This window comes from Mytilus trossulus, chromosome 10, assembly GCF_036588685.1.
Source record: "Mytilus trossulus isolate FHL-02 chromosome 10, PNRI_Mtr1.1.1.hap1, whole genome shotgun sequence".
Taxonomy (NCBI): domain Eukaryota; kingdom Metazoa; phylum Mollusca; class Bivalvia; order Mytilida; family Mytilidae; genus Mytilus; species Mytilus trossulus.
The window spans coordinates 54,387,336-54,400,237 of record NC_086382.1 but is presented as its reverse complement, the minus strand read 5'-3'; the positions used below and the strand labels follow the sequence as shown (position 1 = coordinate 54,400,237).

The 12,902-nt window shown below is 30.4% G+C and overlaps 1 protein-coding gene across 1 annotated transcript in view; it reads left to right on the top strand.

The window, feature by feature from the left end:
* LOC134687647 (uncharacterized) overlaps nt 1-12,902 on the top strand; it is a 108,211-nt gene that overhangs the window by 19,103 nt on the left and 76,206 nt on the right. The window contains exons 18-31 of the mRNA XM_063548100.1: nt 397-679; nt 1,077-1,189; nt 1,573-1,677; nt 2,415-2,883; nt 3,387-3,543; nt 4,085-4,411; nt 4,760-4,891; nt 6,550-6,659; nt 7,780-8,140; nt 8,604-8,696; nt 9,490-9,692; nt 9,980-10,187; nt 10,748-10,792; nt 12,508-12,591. Coding sequence (XP_063404170.1) covers nt 397-679; nt 1,077-1,189; nt 1,573-1,677; nt 2,415-2,883; nt 3,387-3,543; nt 4,085-4,411; nt 4,760-4,891; nt 6,550-6,659; nt 7,780-8,140; nt 8,604-8,696; nt 9,490-9,692; nt 9,980-10,187; nt 10,748-10,792; nt 12,508-12,591 — 2,690 coding nt within the window. The remainder of the gene's footprint in view (nt 1-396; nt 680-1,076; nt 1,190-1,572; nt 1,678-2,414; nt 2,884-3,386; nt 3,544-4,084; nt 4,412-4,759; nt 4,892-6,549; nt 6,660-7,779; nt 8,141-8,603; nt 8,697-9,489; nt 9,693-9,979; nt 10,188-10,747; nt 10,793-12,507; nt 12,592-12,902) is intronic.

The following is a 12,902-nucleotide window of genomic DNA, read 5'->3' as shown; positions in this document are numbered from 1 at the left end:
TGTTGAAATATTATTGATAGATTACAGGTTTAATATGTCCATTATTTGTGAGATAATTTTAAAGACCATGCTTAGTTAAGCAGACTATTCATATTCACAGGTTTGCCAATTTTGATTCTTTTAAAGAATTGTTCAGGAGTCACAGTTTGGATTTTTTTTCACATTTTCATGGATATTTTGTAATTACTTATGCATGTTTTTTTTTTTTAAATGAATCAAAGAATGAAGGTCATTGTAGTCCTGTTTCTCCAACATTTACTTTGACATAAAAATCAGTCAAAAATCAAACTAAAAAAATGTACTTTCTGTCTAAATGAATTTTATTTAATGAAACATGTTATTATCCCCTATGGTTTGTTTAGAAAAAGCTATAATTTGATTTGTTATATATTTTAGCCTTTTACAAAGAACAAGTATATGAAGCTGTTCTGACTGCCACTAAGAGATCTCTGTCAGCTTTAGTAGATTCTACAAGTTGTTCAGAAGAAGAACTAAGAACTGCCAGTGTATTGTCTAATCCTACATACTCACCAAACACTAGTCCTCGTCGTACCAGTAGAGCTGCTTCTGCTATGAGTAGGGTGTCGTCTGCTATGACAGAAAGACCCAATACCAGTATGTCAGCATTATCCAATATGACTTGGACTACAGAGAAAACAAATGATCTCACTTATCTACAGTAAGTACATCATTTTTGTAGCAGAACACATATATTAACATTATTATTGTTCATATTTAAAACAGTATGGTTTTAATAAAGAAATTTATACTAAAGATTATCCCTGATAGCCTTCTGTAATGTGCTTACAAGGTCTGGACTGATGAGTAGCGCCTTTTGCTAAAAATAAATAGGATAAGATGATAAACAATGACATAGGTACGGAAAATATGTTGACTGTCAATGATTGCCCATGTCTGTTTAAATAAACTGATGCTGCTTTTACAATATCATCTTCTATAATTCATTACACATTAGCAATATTGAAACATTTTTCAATAGAAATTCTATCAATTTGCACTGTGTATAATAAAATCTTGCATTAATGAAATTGATTTTAAAACATTTGTCCTTTCAGATTTGAGATAGAAGTTGGTTTTAATATTCCAGTGATAGCAGTACAACCAACACTAGACACGGCCCAGACAGCCATTAATGATGTGGCTTCAGCTGTTGTAGAATCTTGTAGAGGTTAGCTTTTATAATGGGGCTTGTCAAATGCCATAGGAAGAATCCTCACAAAATATTAAATAATTCATTGATAAAAAATCATTCTGTCCATTTTTAAAAAAAATGTTCAAGTTGGAAGCATACAGTTGAAATGCATAACATTGAGCCAGAAGATATGTAGAATAAAGATGAGGCTAAAATCAACAAAATGATTGGAAAAAAAATAGATACTTGAAGGTCAACCTTTTATTATCACTGTAGGACAAATGTTCATACAATAAGTGTACTGGAGGCATTACATCTGTGTATACTTTGTATTTTTACATAGAATTCCGTAATTCCATTAATGATTTTAATGCTTACCTAATCAGACAGATATAAACAGTTATGACATCCCTTTTTAGAGGTTACCTGGGTAGAGAGGGACAGAGTTTATGACTTCCATGACAGAATTACTTCAGATGCAGAAGTAAATCAAATGTTGACACAGCTAACACACATCGTAGAAGGTATGTAAAAGGAATTAGACATTAATAAAAAAAATTATGACACAGCTCACACATTATGTAGAATATAGTTAAAGAACCAAAATTAACTCAAATTTAACACAGGTCACACATCTAATGGAAGGTAGATATTAGTTTTTAAGTTTCACTAAAGGAGTAGGTCCGGTAAGAGCCCTTTTTGGCCCCAAAATATAGCAGTTTTACAAATTTGTCAAAATGTAAACTTTTAGTTATTTATTGGATAGTAGAATGGTTCTGCTACATAAATATTGGCTGTTTTTGGCAATACAATGCACATATATTGAGAACTAGCACCATTAAGTCGTGCTAAATCACCGAAATCATCAAAATTCAAGCATTTTAGTTACATTTTAGACAGTTTCCGTGTAAAACGAAAGTGGCCGCATTCGTGTTCATCCAAAATATTGACCTTTTTTTCGCATATTTGGTAGATTTTTCATATTTTAGCTTGAATCGGATCGTTTTTTATGACTAAATGAGTTAAAATCTTTCACAAAAAATAATTGAATCAAATGAAATAGACACTTTTAAAGTGTTTAAAAAGTGGTCAAAATCTTTCGTCAGATGAAACTGAAATTTGAGGCCAAAATCGGTCCTAACCGGACCTACTCCTTTCATTAGAATTGAGGTAATTGATAAAATAAAATTTTAATTTAACATTAAAACTCAGAAATCCTGATATAATTTTAGCAGATATATAATATTTTACTACTTTACAGATGTAGAACCAGTGATCAACAAACATATCTTCCACTTTAGTTACTATGATTTTCTCTGGAAAGATGATTTACATGGCAACTTCAAGGAGTTCATGCAATCAGATCCTGGCATGTTTGCCATCAAACGAGAGGTTGAGAGATACCTGTACATAGAAAAGAAGGTTCTCGCCATACCTGAAATCCTACCTGTTGGTCCTATTTGTCTGAAAACTGACCCCATTAAAGATGCTTTACATGGATTTGCCATGCAATGGAAGAGTCATTTTGCTTCTGTTTTACATGAAGAAGCCAAGAAAAAACTAGATAGTGCTGTATTGTACAGGTCTAATGTACGTAATAGATTAGAATTAGATGTGTTATCATTGGACCAATTAAATAGTGCCTTACATTTACTGGAAGAGCTCAGAGATATGGAAAACAAAATAGATGGAATTTATTTGCCTATAGAAACTATGTATGCCAAACTAAGGTAAGATACTATATTTTAATCCTTTTTGAAACATCTAACTGTGTACTTTAATACATACTATTATTTCAAATGAATTTAAAAACAGCAGAAACATATTTCAGGTCAGATTTTAGGACATAAAGGTAATGGGAAAGGCATAAGGGACGACAATGAAGGATACAACACTTAATTCAAATAGTTTTTTTCACTGCCCCCACCCCCAAACTATTTGAATTCATTTTTTTTTTATCTTACATTGATCTTTTGATGTTGTCCCTAATAGGGTGAAGGACCCTTTGGAAATTATCTAGAAGAGACACTTTAAATAGAAATCTATAAAAAAAATACATTGGATGGAGAGTTGTCTCATTGGCACTCTTACCACATCTTCTTATATCTATACACATTTTTTTAAATGTTTTTTCTCTACTATTGTGATCAAATTATAGAAAATGCTTTATAAAAATAGTGAAAGTTCTTAACTTTAATTCCAAGTAGTACATAATGTCTTATTATTATTACAGAGAATTTGAACTGAGATTACCCCGTAATGAAGTTGAGGAAGTAGATCAGTTACGGGACAAGTGGCAAGAATTAATGGAATTGGCAGAGGAAGTCAGACATAATCTGTTGATAGAAAAGAGAGGAACATTTGAACAAGAACTGGATAAACAAGTCAAGGTAAATACAAAATATCCTGCATCATAGCAAAGACTATGAACATAAATGTCTTCTTTACTTCTTGATGACTTGTTATACTGTGGCTGTGTAGTTAATAGGAAAAGTCTGAAACATGAAATCAAATATTCACAATTAAAAATTTCCATGACATTATCAAATAAATTAAATAGTGAAACATGTAATTGAAAAAAATATGTCTAAAATTACTAAAGAGTATCAGTTATGGTTTTATTGACAACATGGCTAGTCGAGTGGCAAATTAGAATGTACATAATTTATGTACACATGTCTGTGGTTGGAGATTTATAATAGCCTCTAATTTTATTTATGGTAATTTTGTTGCATTGTCTGGTGATTATTTCAATGAATATACCTTACAATTGCTTTATTCAATGAATATACCTTACAATTGCTTTATTCAATGAATATACCTTACAATTGCTTTATTCAATGAATATACCTTACAATTGCTTTATTCAATGAATATACCTTACAATTGCTTTATTTCTAATTTATGAATACTTATTTATTTTATTTTCAGTCTTTCAATGTAGAAGTGTTGCGGTTCAGAAATGATTTTGATGGACAAGGTCCAATGGTTCCAGGAATACCTCCATCCGAGGCTGTCTCTCGTCTCGATTTCTTCCAACAGAGTTATGTTTTATTCGATCTGAAGAGAAAGACTCTGGACTCTGTATCTAAACTATTTGGTATTATATGTAAACCTTTCATTGAACTTGATAAGACAGGAGAAGAATTACATCTGTTGAACCAGTTATATGGACTGTTTCAGAAGTTCATTAGATTTGACAACAGGTTTAAAGATACATTATGGGCTGATGTTGATCTTGAAGCTGCTCATATTGAGGTAAGAATATATTATAAAGTTTATTGGTTTACTTACTTTAAGTAGGAATCCACATTTTTCTGGAAGCTGTTATATAAAGGCACTACTTTAAAGTTTTGCTCAAAGTTTTTTTTTTAAATTGTAAAAGGATACCATTTTTTAGGAAAAATATTTATCTATACACAATTTAGACAAGGCGTTTTGTATTTATCCCCAATGAAAACAGAGTAGCAAACATCCTTGAAGTTGGGTTTCAGATTGAAGTTTGACTATGATAGTCTGAGCATCATGACATCTAATACCCCCTTCCTCAGAGACATCCTGTCTACAGGCTTGATATGATATAAAATAAAGAATTGTATGTTTTAGGTTGAAGGATACTGGGATGAATGTTTGGCTCTACCCAGTAAACTGAAGGATAAAGATGCATATAATGATCTGAAGACTTCTCTACAGACTTACTTAGAAGTATTCCCTCTTCTCAAGGCACTTAATTCTAAGGTAAAATACATAAAACTTGATTTGTTCATCAAAGATAAAAATATATTTCAAATGTTGACCATCTGTGAAAGGATTACTGTAAATCAGAAATTATTGTGATGTTTTTATTATTGCTAAAAATGCAGTAGGGTTATACTCGCAATGATTGAAACTTTCATTTTGAAATATTTTATATGAATTAAACAGGATTTTTCTCAATATCGCAAAAATTAAAATCACATTTTAATTAAGCTAAAATGATAATATTCGATTAAGAAATGCACACAATAATTTCTGAATTTACAGTACATAATACACCTTTACATATTCACTTTTTCAATTGAAATTTAATACAAAAATGATTATTAATACATTCTATGGTAAATTGATTAACATAGATTTCAGAGCACACACATTTTGCAGTTGTGATAGTTTTGCTTATACCACTATATTTATATGCACCATCTTATAATATGTGTACCTTAAACAGAGAGATGAGAAATATGATATAGCTGTAAGTATGGGTGTGTTTGATTGGTTTGTTGTAACTATGGGTCTACTTGATTCATCATCTTAAATTGCTTCAAACATTTCTTAAAAATATCTGCTTCATTATCAAAAAAAAAATAAGTATGTGTAGGGGGAAGTCAGCGATGTAGAAATTGGAGGAATACAACAATGCAGAAGAATAAAGGAGTCAACAGGCAACAAATAATTTGATTATTTAGGACTTATAGCAATAAGAAAAGAATTGACATGGAGACTATCAAATTTGCACAAGAAAATATGAGGATGGATCATTCAACATTTTAATTTGAAAATTGGCCATTTTTTCAAATCTAATAATGTTTCATTGAAATGAAAACATGTTAATGTCTGCTTAAAATGCATGTTTAACTGTTTAGCTGAAAATAAGACTCATGAATTTGTTTTTATTTATGTTGAAATAACAGATATTGTGGACTTGTCAAGTCTTTAAGTTCTGTATAGAGTGGTGTATATGTTCAACTTACTTAGCTGTTAGAATCCTTAATCTTAATGTTTGCAGTGGTAGGATAAAATGTAGGGATTTCTGTTACTAGAAGGAAAACCCAAACCATCTTTTTTTTTGTACATATTCTTTTTTTTATATAAAATATACTGAAAATTATAATCCTGATACCTTTGATAACTATGTTCAGTTATTGAAAAAATAGTTTGACCCTTTTGGTTATGTTCATAAATAGTTTGTTCTGTTGGAGGAATAAAATATGTATTTTGTCTTTAGCGTATACTTTATTATATATATTGATAAAGAAAAGAAACCAAAAACAAACAAAAACAACAATTGAATAATACAAAATACATTCACAACATTTTATATGAATATCAAACAGAAAGAAAAAGTTATTTTGACTCCCAGAAATCATAGAATGTGTGATTGGATCCTTAGTTGGGCCTCTTTACAATTGAAATATTTTAAGGATATGAAATAATTTGAATTTAAGCTGTGTTCACAGATCCATTGAACAAGGAAAGAAAATAATTTCTGAATTCAAAATATGAAGTATGCTGTGCTTACGCTAATTTGTTTATTTATGTTTCGTTAACCTATAAATGTAAATTTGACTACTTATGGTTCGTAGAAGCAATTTGACTACTTATGGTTCGTAGAAGCTAACAATTTTGTGTACTTTCAGGAAATAAGAAATCGACATTGGTCCAGAGTTATGTTTGTCACACACAGTTCATTCCCATTAGAAGCCAATGTGTTCAAATTAAAACATCTTTTAGAGATAGAATTAATCAAGTAAGTTTTTTTTTATGAATAAAGAGATTTATGTTTTTGTATATCAGGTGTAGGCATTGACCTTTATTACAATTATAAGCGTGGTATCTTTGATAATTATTATATGAAGTGTGGTATTAAAGTGTTTTAAAAATGAACATTCATTTTAATGTGCGTATTGTTATGCTTTTACTTTTCTACACTGGTTAGAGGTATAGGGGGAGGGTTGAGATCTCACAAACATGTTTAACCCCGCCGCATTTTTGCGCCTGTCCCAGCCTCTGGCCTTTGTTAGTCTTGTATTATTTAAATTTTAGTTTCTTGTGTACAATTTGGAAATTAGTATGGCGTTCATTATCACTGAACTAGTATATATTTGTTTAGGGGCCAGCTGAAGGACGCCTCCGGGTGCGGGAATTTCTCGCTACATTGAAGACCTGTTGGTGACCTTCTGCTGTTGTGTTTTTTTATTTTGGTCGGGTTGTTGTCTCTTTGACACATTCCCCATTTCCATTCTCAATTTTATTCAGTCAGGAAACTCATACCATTACAACCACAAAACCTCCTCTGTCGTTAACTGGAGATAAATTGTATATGTCAATCAGATAGCAACCCTACAGCTTGAATTTTTTTTAGAAATATCTAGAAGTCAATGTATGTTTTATTCACTTTATAAAATCTAAAGGACTATAGGTAATTTCATTGTTGTACACCGAAATGGAATAAACATTTACGTCAATGGTTGAATTTCCATCGATTAGAACGTTATAAACCAATCACAACATTTTGGTGCAGGCTTTTGAGAATATAACCCAGAATGCATTAGTTGTCTGCTCTATGGTCAGCTTTTGTCTCTTTGGCACATTCCCCATTTCCCTTCTCAATTTTATTAAATTCTAAAACAGCGAATTTCATTTCATGTTAAGGAATAAGGAAAATTATGATTAATATGAATATTGTTTCACATTATCTCAACTGTAAATGAAGAAATAGCTATAAGCAAGATTTTTTTTTGTCATCCTCATTGGCATTATTTTGTTTTTCTAATCATAAGAATAAACACAATTTGATATAGCATGAAATTAATATATTCCATGATGTATTTTCTTTGTTATTATAAAATTTGATTGAAATTTTGCAGACATAAAACAGAAATAGAAGAAATCTGTCATGGTGCAGCCAGAGAGTTAGAATTAGAGATCAAAATGAAAGTGACAGAGGAAGAATGGACAGAACAAGTGTTAGCATTTGAACATTACAAGAAACGTGGACCCATGTACCTAGACAAAGCCTTTACTGAGAGACTATTAGAACAGTTAGAAGATTCTCAGGCTTTACTGGCTAACATGTTAACATCTAAATATATAGCTCCATTGAGAACAGAAACAGCATCTCTGGCAGTCAAACTAAAGGAAGTAGCTGAAGTGTTAGAATTGTGGTTAGAAGTACAAGATTTATGGCAGTATTTGGAAGCTGTCTTCACTAATGTTGCTGCGGCTAGGGTTTGTTTACATTACTATTGAATTAAGAACTGGTTTTCATCAGTATGAATGGTTAACCTTTATAGATTGATTAAAGTTATATTCTGTACATGTTATGGTCAAATATAACTTTAAAAACTTCTAAATTTGATTTTTAACAGCTGATGTTCATTTTATTATTTTTTTTATGTAATTTTTAAGTAGCATTTAGTAATTTTAAACAATACTAATAGTAAAAGCTAAACTGTTTTACAGACATCTACAAGTATTTTGATATTTTTATTGACTTTCATAAGTTTTGACTTCTTTTGTTTCACTTTATCTTCTTTATGGTAAATTGGCTTTTGCTGTAAGTTTTTCATAATCTTATAAATATGAAAATTTTGATAGATTGGCGAAGACTTATGAAGTATATTATAAAAAATAATCAGAATTTCAGTACATTGTTGACGAAAAGTCATATAGATCGTTTTCTCTTGTTTAGGAACTGCCTCAAGAAGCTAAAAGATTTACCAGAGTAGATAAAACTTGGATGAAACTGATGAAAAAGGCATTTGATACAAGGAATGTTCTTCAGGTATGATAATTGATTCTGTAAACTTTAACATAGGATGGTTAACCTGATATGATGGAATAGTTTAACTAGAGTTTTAATAAGGTGGTTATGTCAACAGTCATTTATGGGTTTTTGTATAAAAAGAAAATGAGAATTAAGATGGTACCTTTCACTGCAGGGAGATAACTCTGTAAAATCAGCTAAACATTGTAATTACATTGTGTTGTTAGGGGAATATTGAGCTTCTCAATGATCAAAATAAGTGTTTATCAAACTGCTATATAACCAGTGATTATTTTCTGATAAAACGGTTGGTTCAAATTTTTTGAAATTTTTATATTTTTGTCAGAGGGTAAATACTTTGTTAAAATTTTAAGTAAATTAAACGAGCCAAATTAATTTTAGTTAAGGTGTTGGGTACCACCTGAACATGAATTATGAGCTAAATAGATGAGAAAGCAATTAGCTAAATACAATTAGAGATCAACAGTTGATTGATTTTCTGTATTTTTACACCAATTATAAGCACTACTTTTGGGCTATTTCATGGCCGCCAGTTTTATTGGTGGAGGAAGTCGGAGTGCCCAGAAAAAAACACTGACCCAAGAGGTCAGCATACATTGTTCAATAGTAGACAGGCATCTATACAATATGCTAAGCTGTAGACCAAACCCAAACTAAAAATTTTTTTAAATAAATTAAGTTACAAAAGAGAAAGCTTGTCAGTCAAAGTACAAAAAAAAGCATATTGGAAGGGGTATACAACAATCCACATTTTTAGTAGATTTGTGAAATACTTTGTTTTTATTTACAGTGTTGCCATGGTGGAGGAGAAGGATCTAAGGTCCTCCATTATAAGATTATCTATGATGAGTTAGAGATCTGTTTTAAATCACTGATGGTATATCTAGACAACAAGAGGAGGGCTTTCCCTAGATTTTACTTTGTCTCTGATCCTATTCTATTGTCAATCCTGAGTCGTCCAGCAGACATGGAGTCAGTCAGACCACACCTAAGGTAAGTTCATAATCCATCACCATAACTACAGGACATTCCCTCAATGTATATTTATCTAATACGTGTCAAGCAAATGTTTAGTCCAGACCTCAGGTTAACTACTGTTAGAGTAAACTTGAATATTTCAACTTTTGAATTGAAGTGACAGTTTTGTATTTATATTTTTAGTCTACTAAAAAGGTACAATTCATGGTCAAGTATTATTTTTTATAAAGAATTTAAGAAATAAACTCATTTGTGAGAAAATTTAATTATATTTTTGAAAATTTAACATTTTTTTTCAACAGATCACTGTTCAGTTCAATATCAGATGTCAAATTAGAAGAAGCCAACCCACCCGAGGATGAGCTACCAACTGATGAAATAGGATTTGGCAAAGGTGCTGATGGACACAGGACCAATACAAGCTCTCGAGCTGGTGGTAAATCTATGTTGTCTCCTAGTCTTAGGAGCACCACACCACCAAAGATAGATAAGAGACTTACAGAACATTATGTAAGTTTGTTCAGTGTTTAAAGCAATGAACAAGTAAAAGAGTTTTAGTAGAATGTTATTCTAATTTCAAAGAGAAATGAAATGAGGACGCCATATTAATATTTATAAGATGCAGTATTAAGGTTATCAAGTATTTATACAAATCTATAAAAAAAATGTTTTTGTCATTACTGAATTAGGCTGTGTCTTATATTTGGTAGCAGAATAAAAGTGAAATGGAGTATATTGAGACTTGGTCATCCTCATTTCTTGTTCTCCTTCGTAGAAAACTTGACTAACCTTTAAATATTAGCAGTAAACTAGTAATACTTTATCAAATGTTATAAACAACCTTGTTTTTAAAGTGGCATTCTAGAGTGTTTTTAGAGACAAATGTTCATCATGACTTGGTGACTTAAAGGTGTTAGTTAGGATAGTTGGCTTAACAAAGTAATTTAACAATAAGATTTTGACAATTAATTGCTATTATTATGTGATCCCTGAAGTAATAGAAAGCCATTTGAATATTTAAAAAGGTAATAAAAATACATTTACTTTATTTTAATGATATTTATAATTAGAGCAAGGATGAAGTTTCTGCTCCAACCACCTCAGAAACTAAGAAGGTATAGAGATGTTGTATTCAATTTTATATTACTTTTATGTTATACGTTTGTATTGATGATATATGGAACTATATGCACATGTGATAAAATGAATGTTTGTCATCAAAATGGTTTGTGCTGGTTGTACCAACACTATACATGTAAATGTTGTATTTGAAAAAAATTGCATGATTTCACAAAATTGCAGTCGTGATGCACACAGATTCAAGGTTGTAAAAAAGAATTATTTCACAATTAAATGATATATTTATTTTATTGTTTTCAGGGATTAAGGGTATATAAAGTGTTAAAATAACAAAATGCATGCACATGGTTTGATTGCTGTGTAAGAAAAAAGAAAAGTTAGATGCTAGCACATTAATAAATTGGCCTGAACCTACAAAATCGTAACCTGTTTTGGCATTCCTCTAATGAATTATTAAATAATCCTAAATCTTTTTTCTTCCTTCTTTAAAAGTTTAAGAGGGTACAAAGTCAGAACCTCTTTATGGAATATGAAGACAACTAGGAGCTTTACTTTAATATGTAACTTCACAAAATGAAAATGAAAAAAAGGTTTCACAATATAGAATGACCCTTGTATATTTTTAAAGGTCAGAGAAATGTCAGACCTCTAGAATTAAAACAACAATATTTCACAATGATAAAAGATTAGTGGCACAATCAACTGTGAGGATTTCATCCAGTCTTAATGAAAATCACTGCATTTTTTGCATGTACGGAGGTCATAACCCCTATTGAATTTCATTGTCAATGATGTATGTTGTTATGATAGACATAAGCCATGAAGCTTTTGAGGAAATAGAGCTCTAGTTTAGCATCAAGTTGCATTCATTTTAGATGGTACAATGCCTAATTAGTTAGAACCAAGACTTGTTCAGTGAAAGAGGTCAAAGGCCCGGTCAAAGTATACATAATATAAAACAGGACAACGACATACTAGTAGATAAAATCGCAAGAATATTTACCTTTTGTGACATGCAATATATTTTTTCTTAAATATCAACCCTGTTATATTTTTCAATGAAAAACTAATAAACTTTATAATTAACATGTTCAGTTTTACTAGTAATATTCTTCAACTTGTATACATACTTTTTTGTATTCTTTGCTTATAATTTTTTTCTGAATTGATATTTTGAATTGATGGCTTTTGCTTTTTTGCTAAATGAAAAAGCAATAATTAGCTGAAGGATATGAAAATCAAATGAAAATATCTCTATATTTTTAAAGTTACTTAATTTAAAGCTGTTTATAGTTAATCTTACTCGCAATCCTAAGCAGTATGTACCAAGAATACATTCAATTTAAATACAGCTTATATTAATGGTCTATACAGAAAGAATTGCTTGATTGTTGGTTGGTCAAAGTCCAGTGGCAAATATTTCATGCATTTTTAGGAAGATTTAGAGGTTATGATGAGATTTGATATATATTACAAGAAAAATAGTACCATCATATATAATATACCATCTTGAACATAGATTTATTCAGAAGTATTTGATATCTTTGAATGGCTTGATTAGATAAACATCCATATGGAAAATTTCACTTAAATTTGTAGAAAATAGAATTATTTCATTTGAAATTTTTAAAATAAGAACAGTAAAAATGTAAAATATAAGAGAGTATCCTGCTTGGAAAGCATATTCCAGTGTAATTTGAGTTGAGTTAAGATGTTACAATTTATAACTTTTATTTCATTTTTTAATCAGAGTAAGAATAAGAAGTCAAGAAACAGCAAAGTTTATAATCTTGGAAGTTGTACGACTTCTAAGAAAAGTATTTGGAATGTCTCGGTATTATACTACACAATTCTCCAAAGTTTTGTTATTTGTTCTTTTTGTTGTTGATTGCAACGTTTTTGTGCTATGTAATTTGTTATATTTTTTCTGTTTTATGCAAGGGAATAATTTTCTTTTTCCCTGCATCAAATATTGATTGGACTGTCTTAGAAAACCAGTTGCTATGTCAGAAACGTATCGTTTTTCGCGCCTATCTTTTTCAAGACAAAATATTCAAATTTTAAAGTAAATTTGGATTTTATTAGATAAATACTTACCATCATAAATTCTGAGTGTAACCCCAATTGCGTCATAGGTCAGATGGA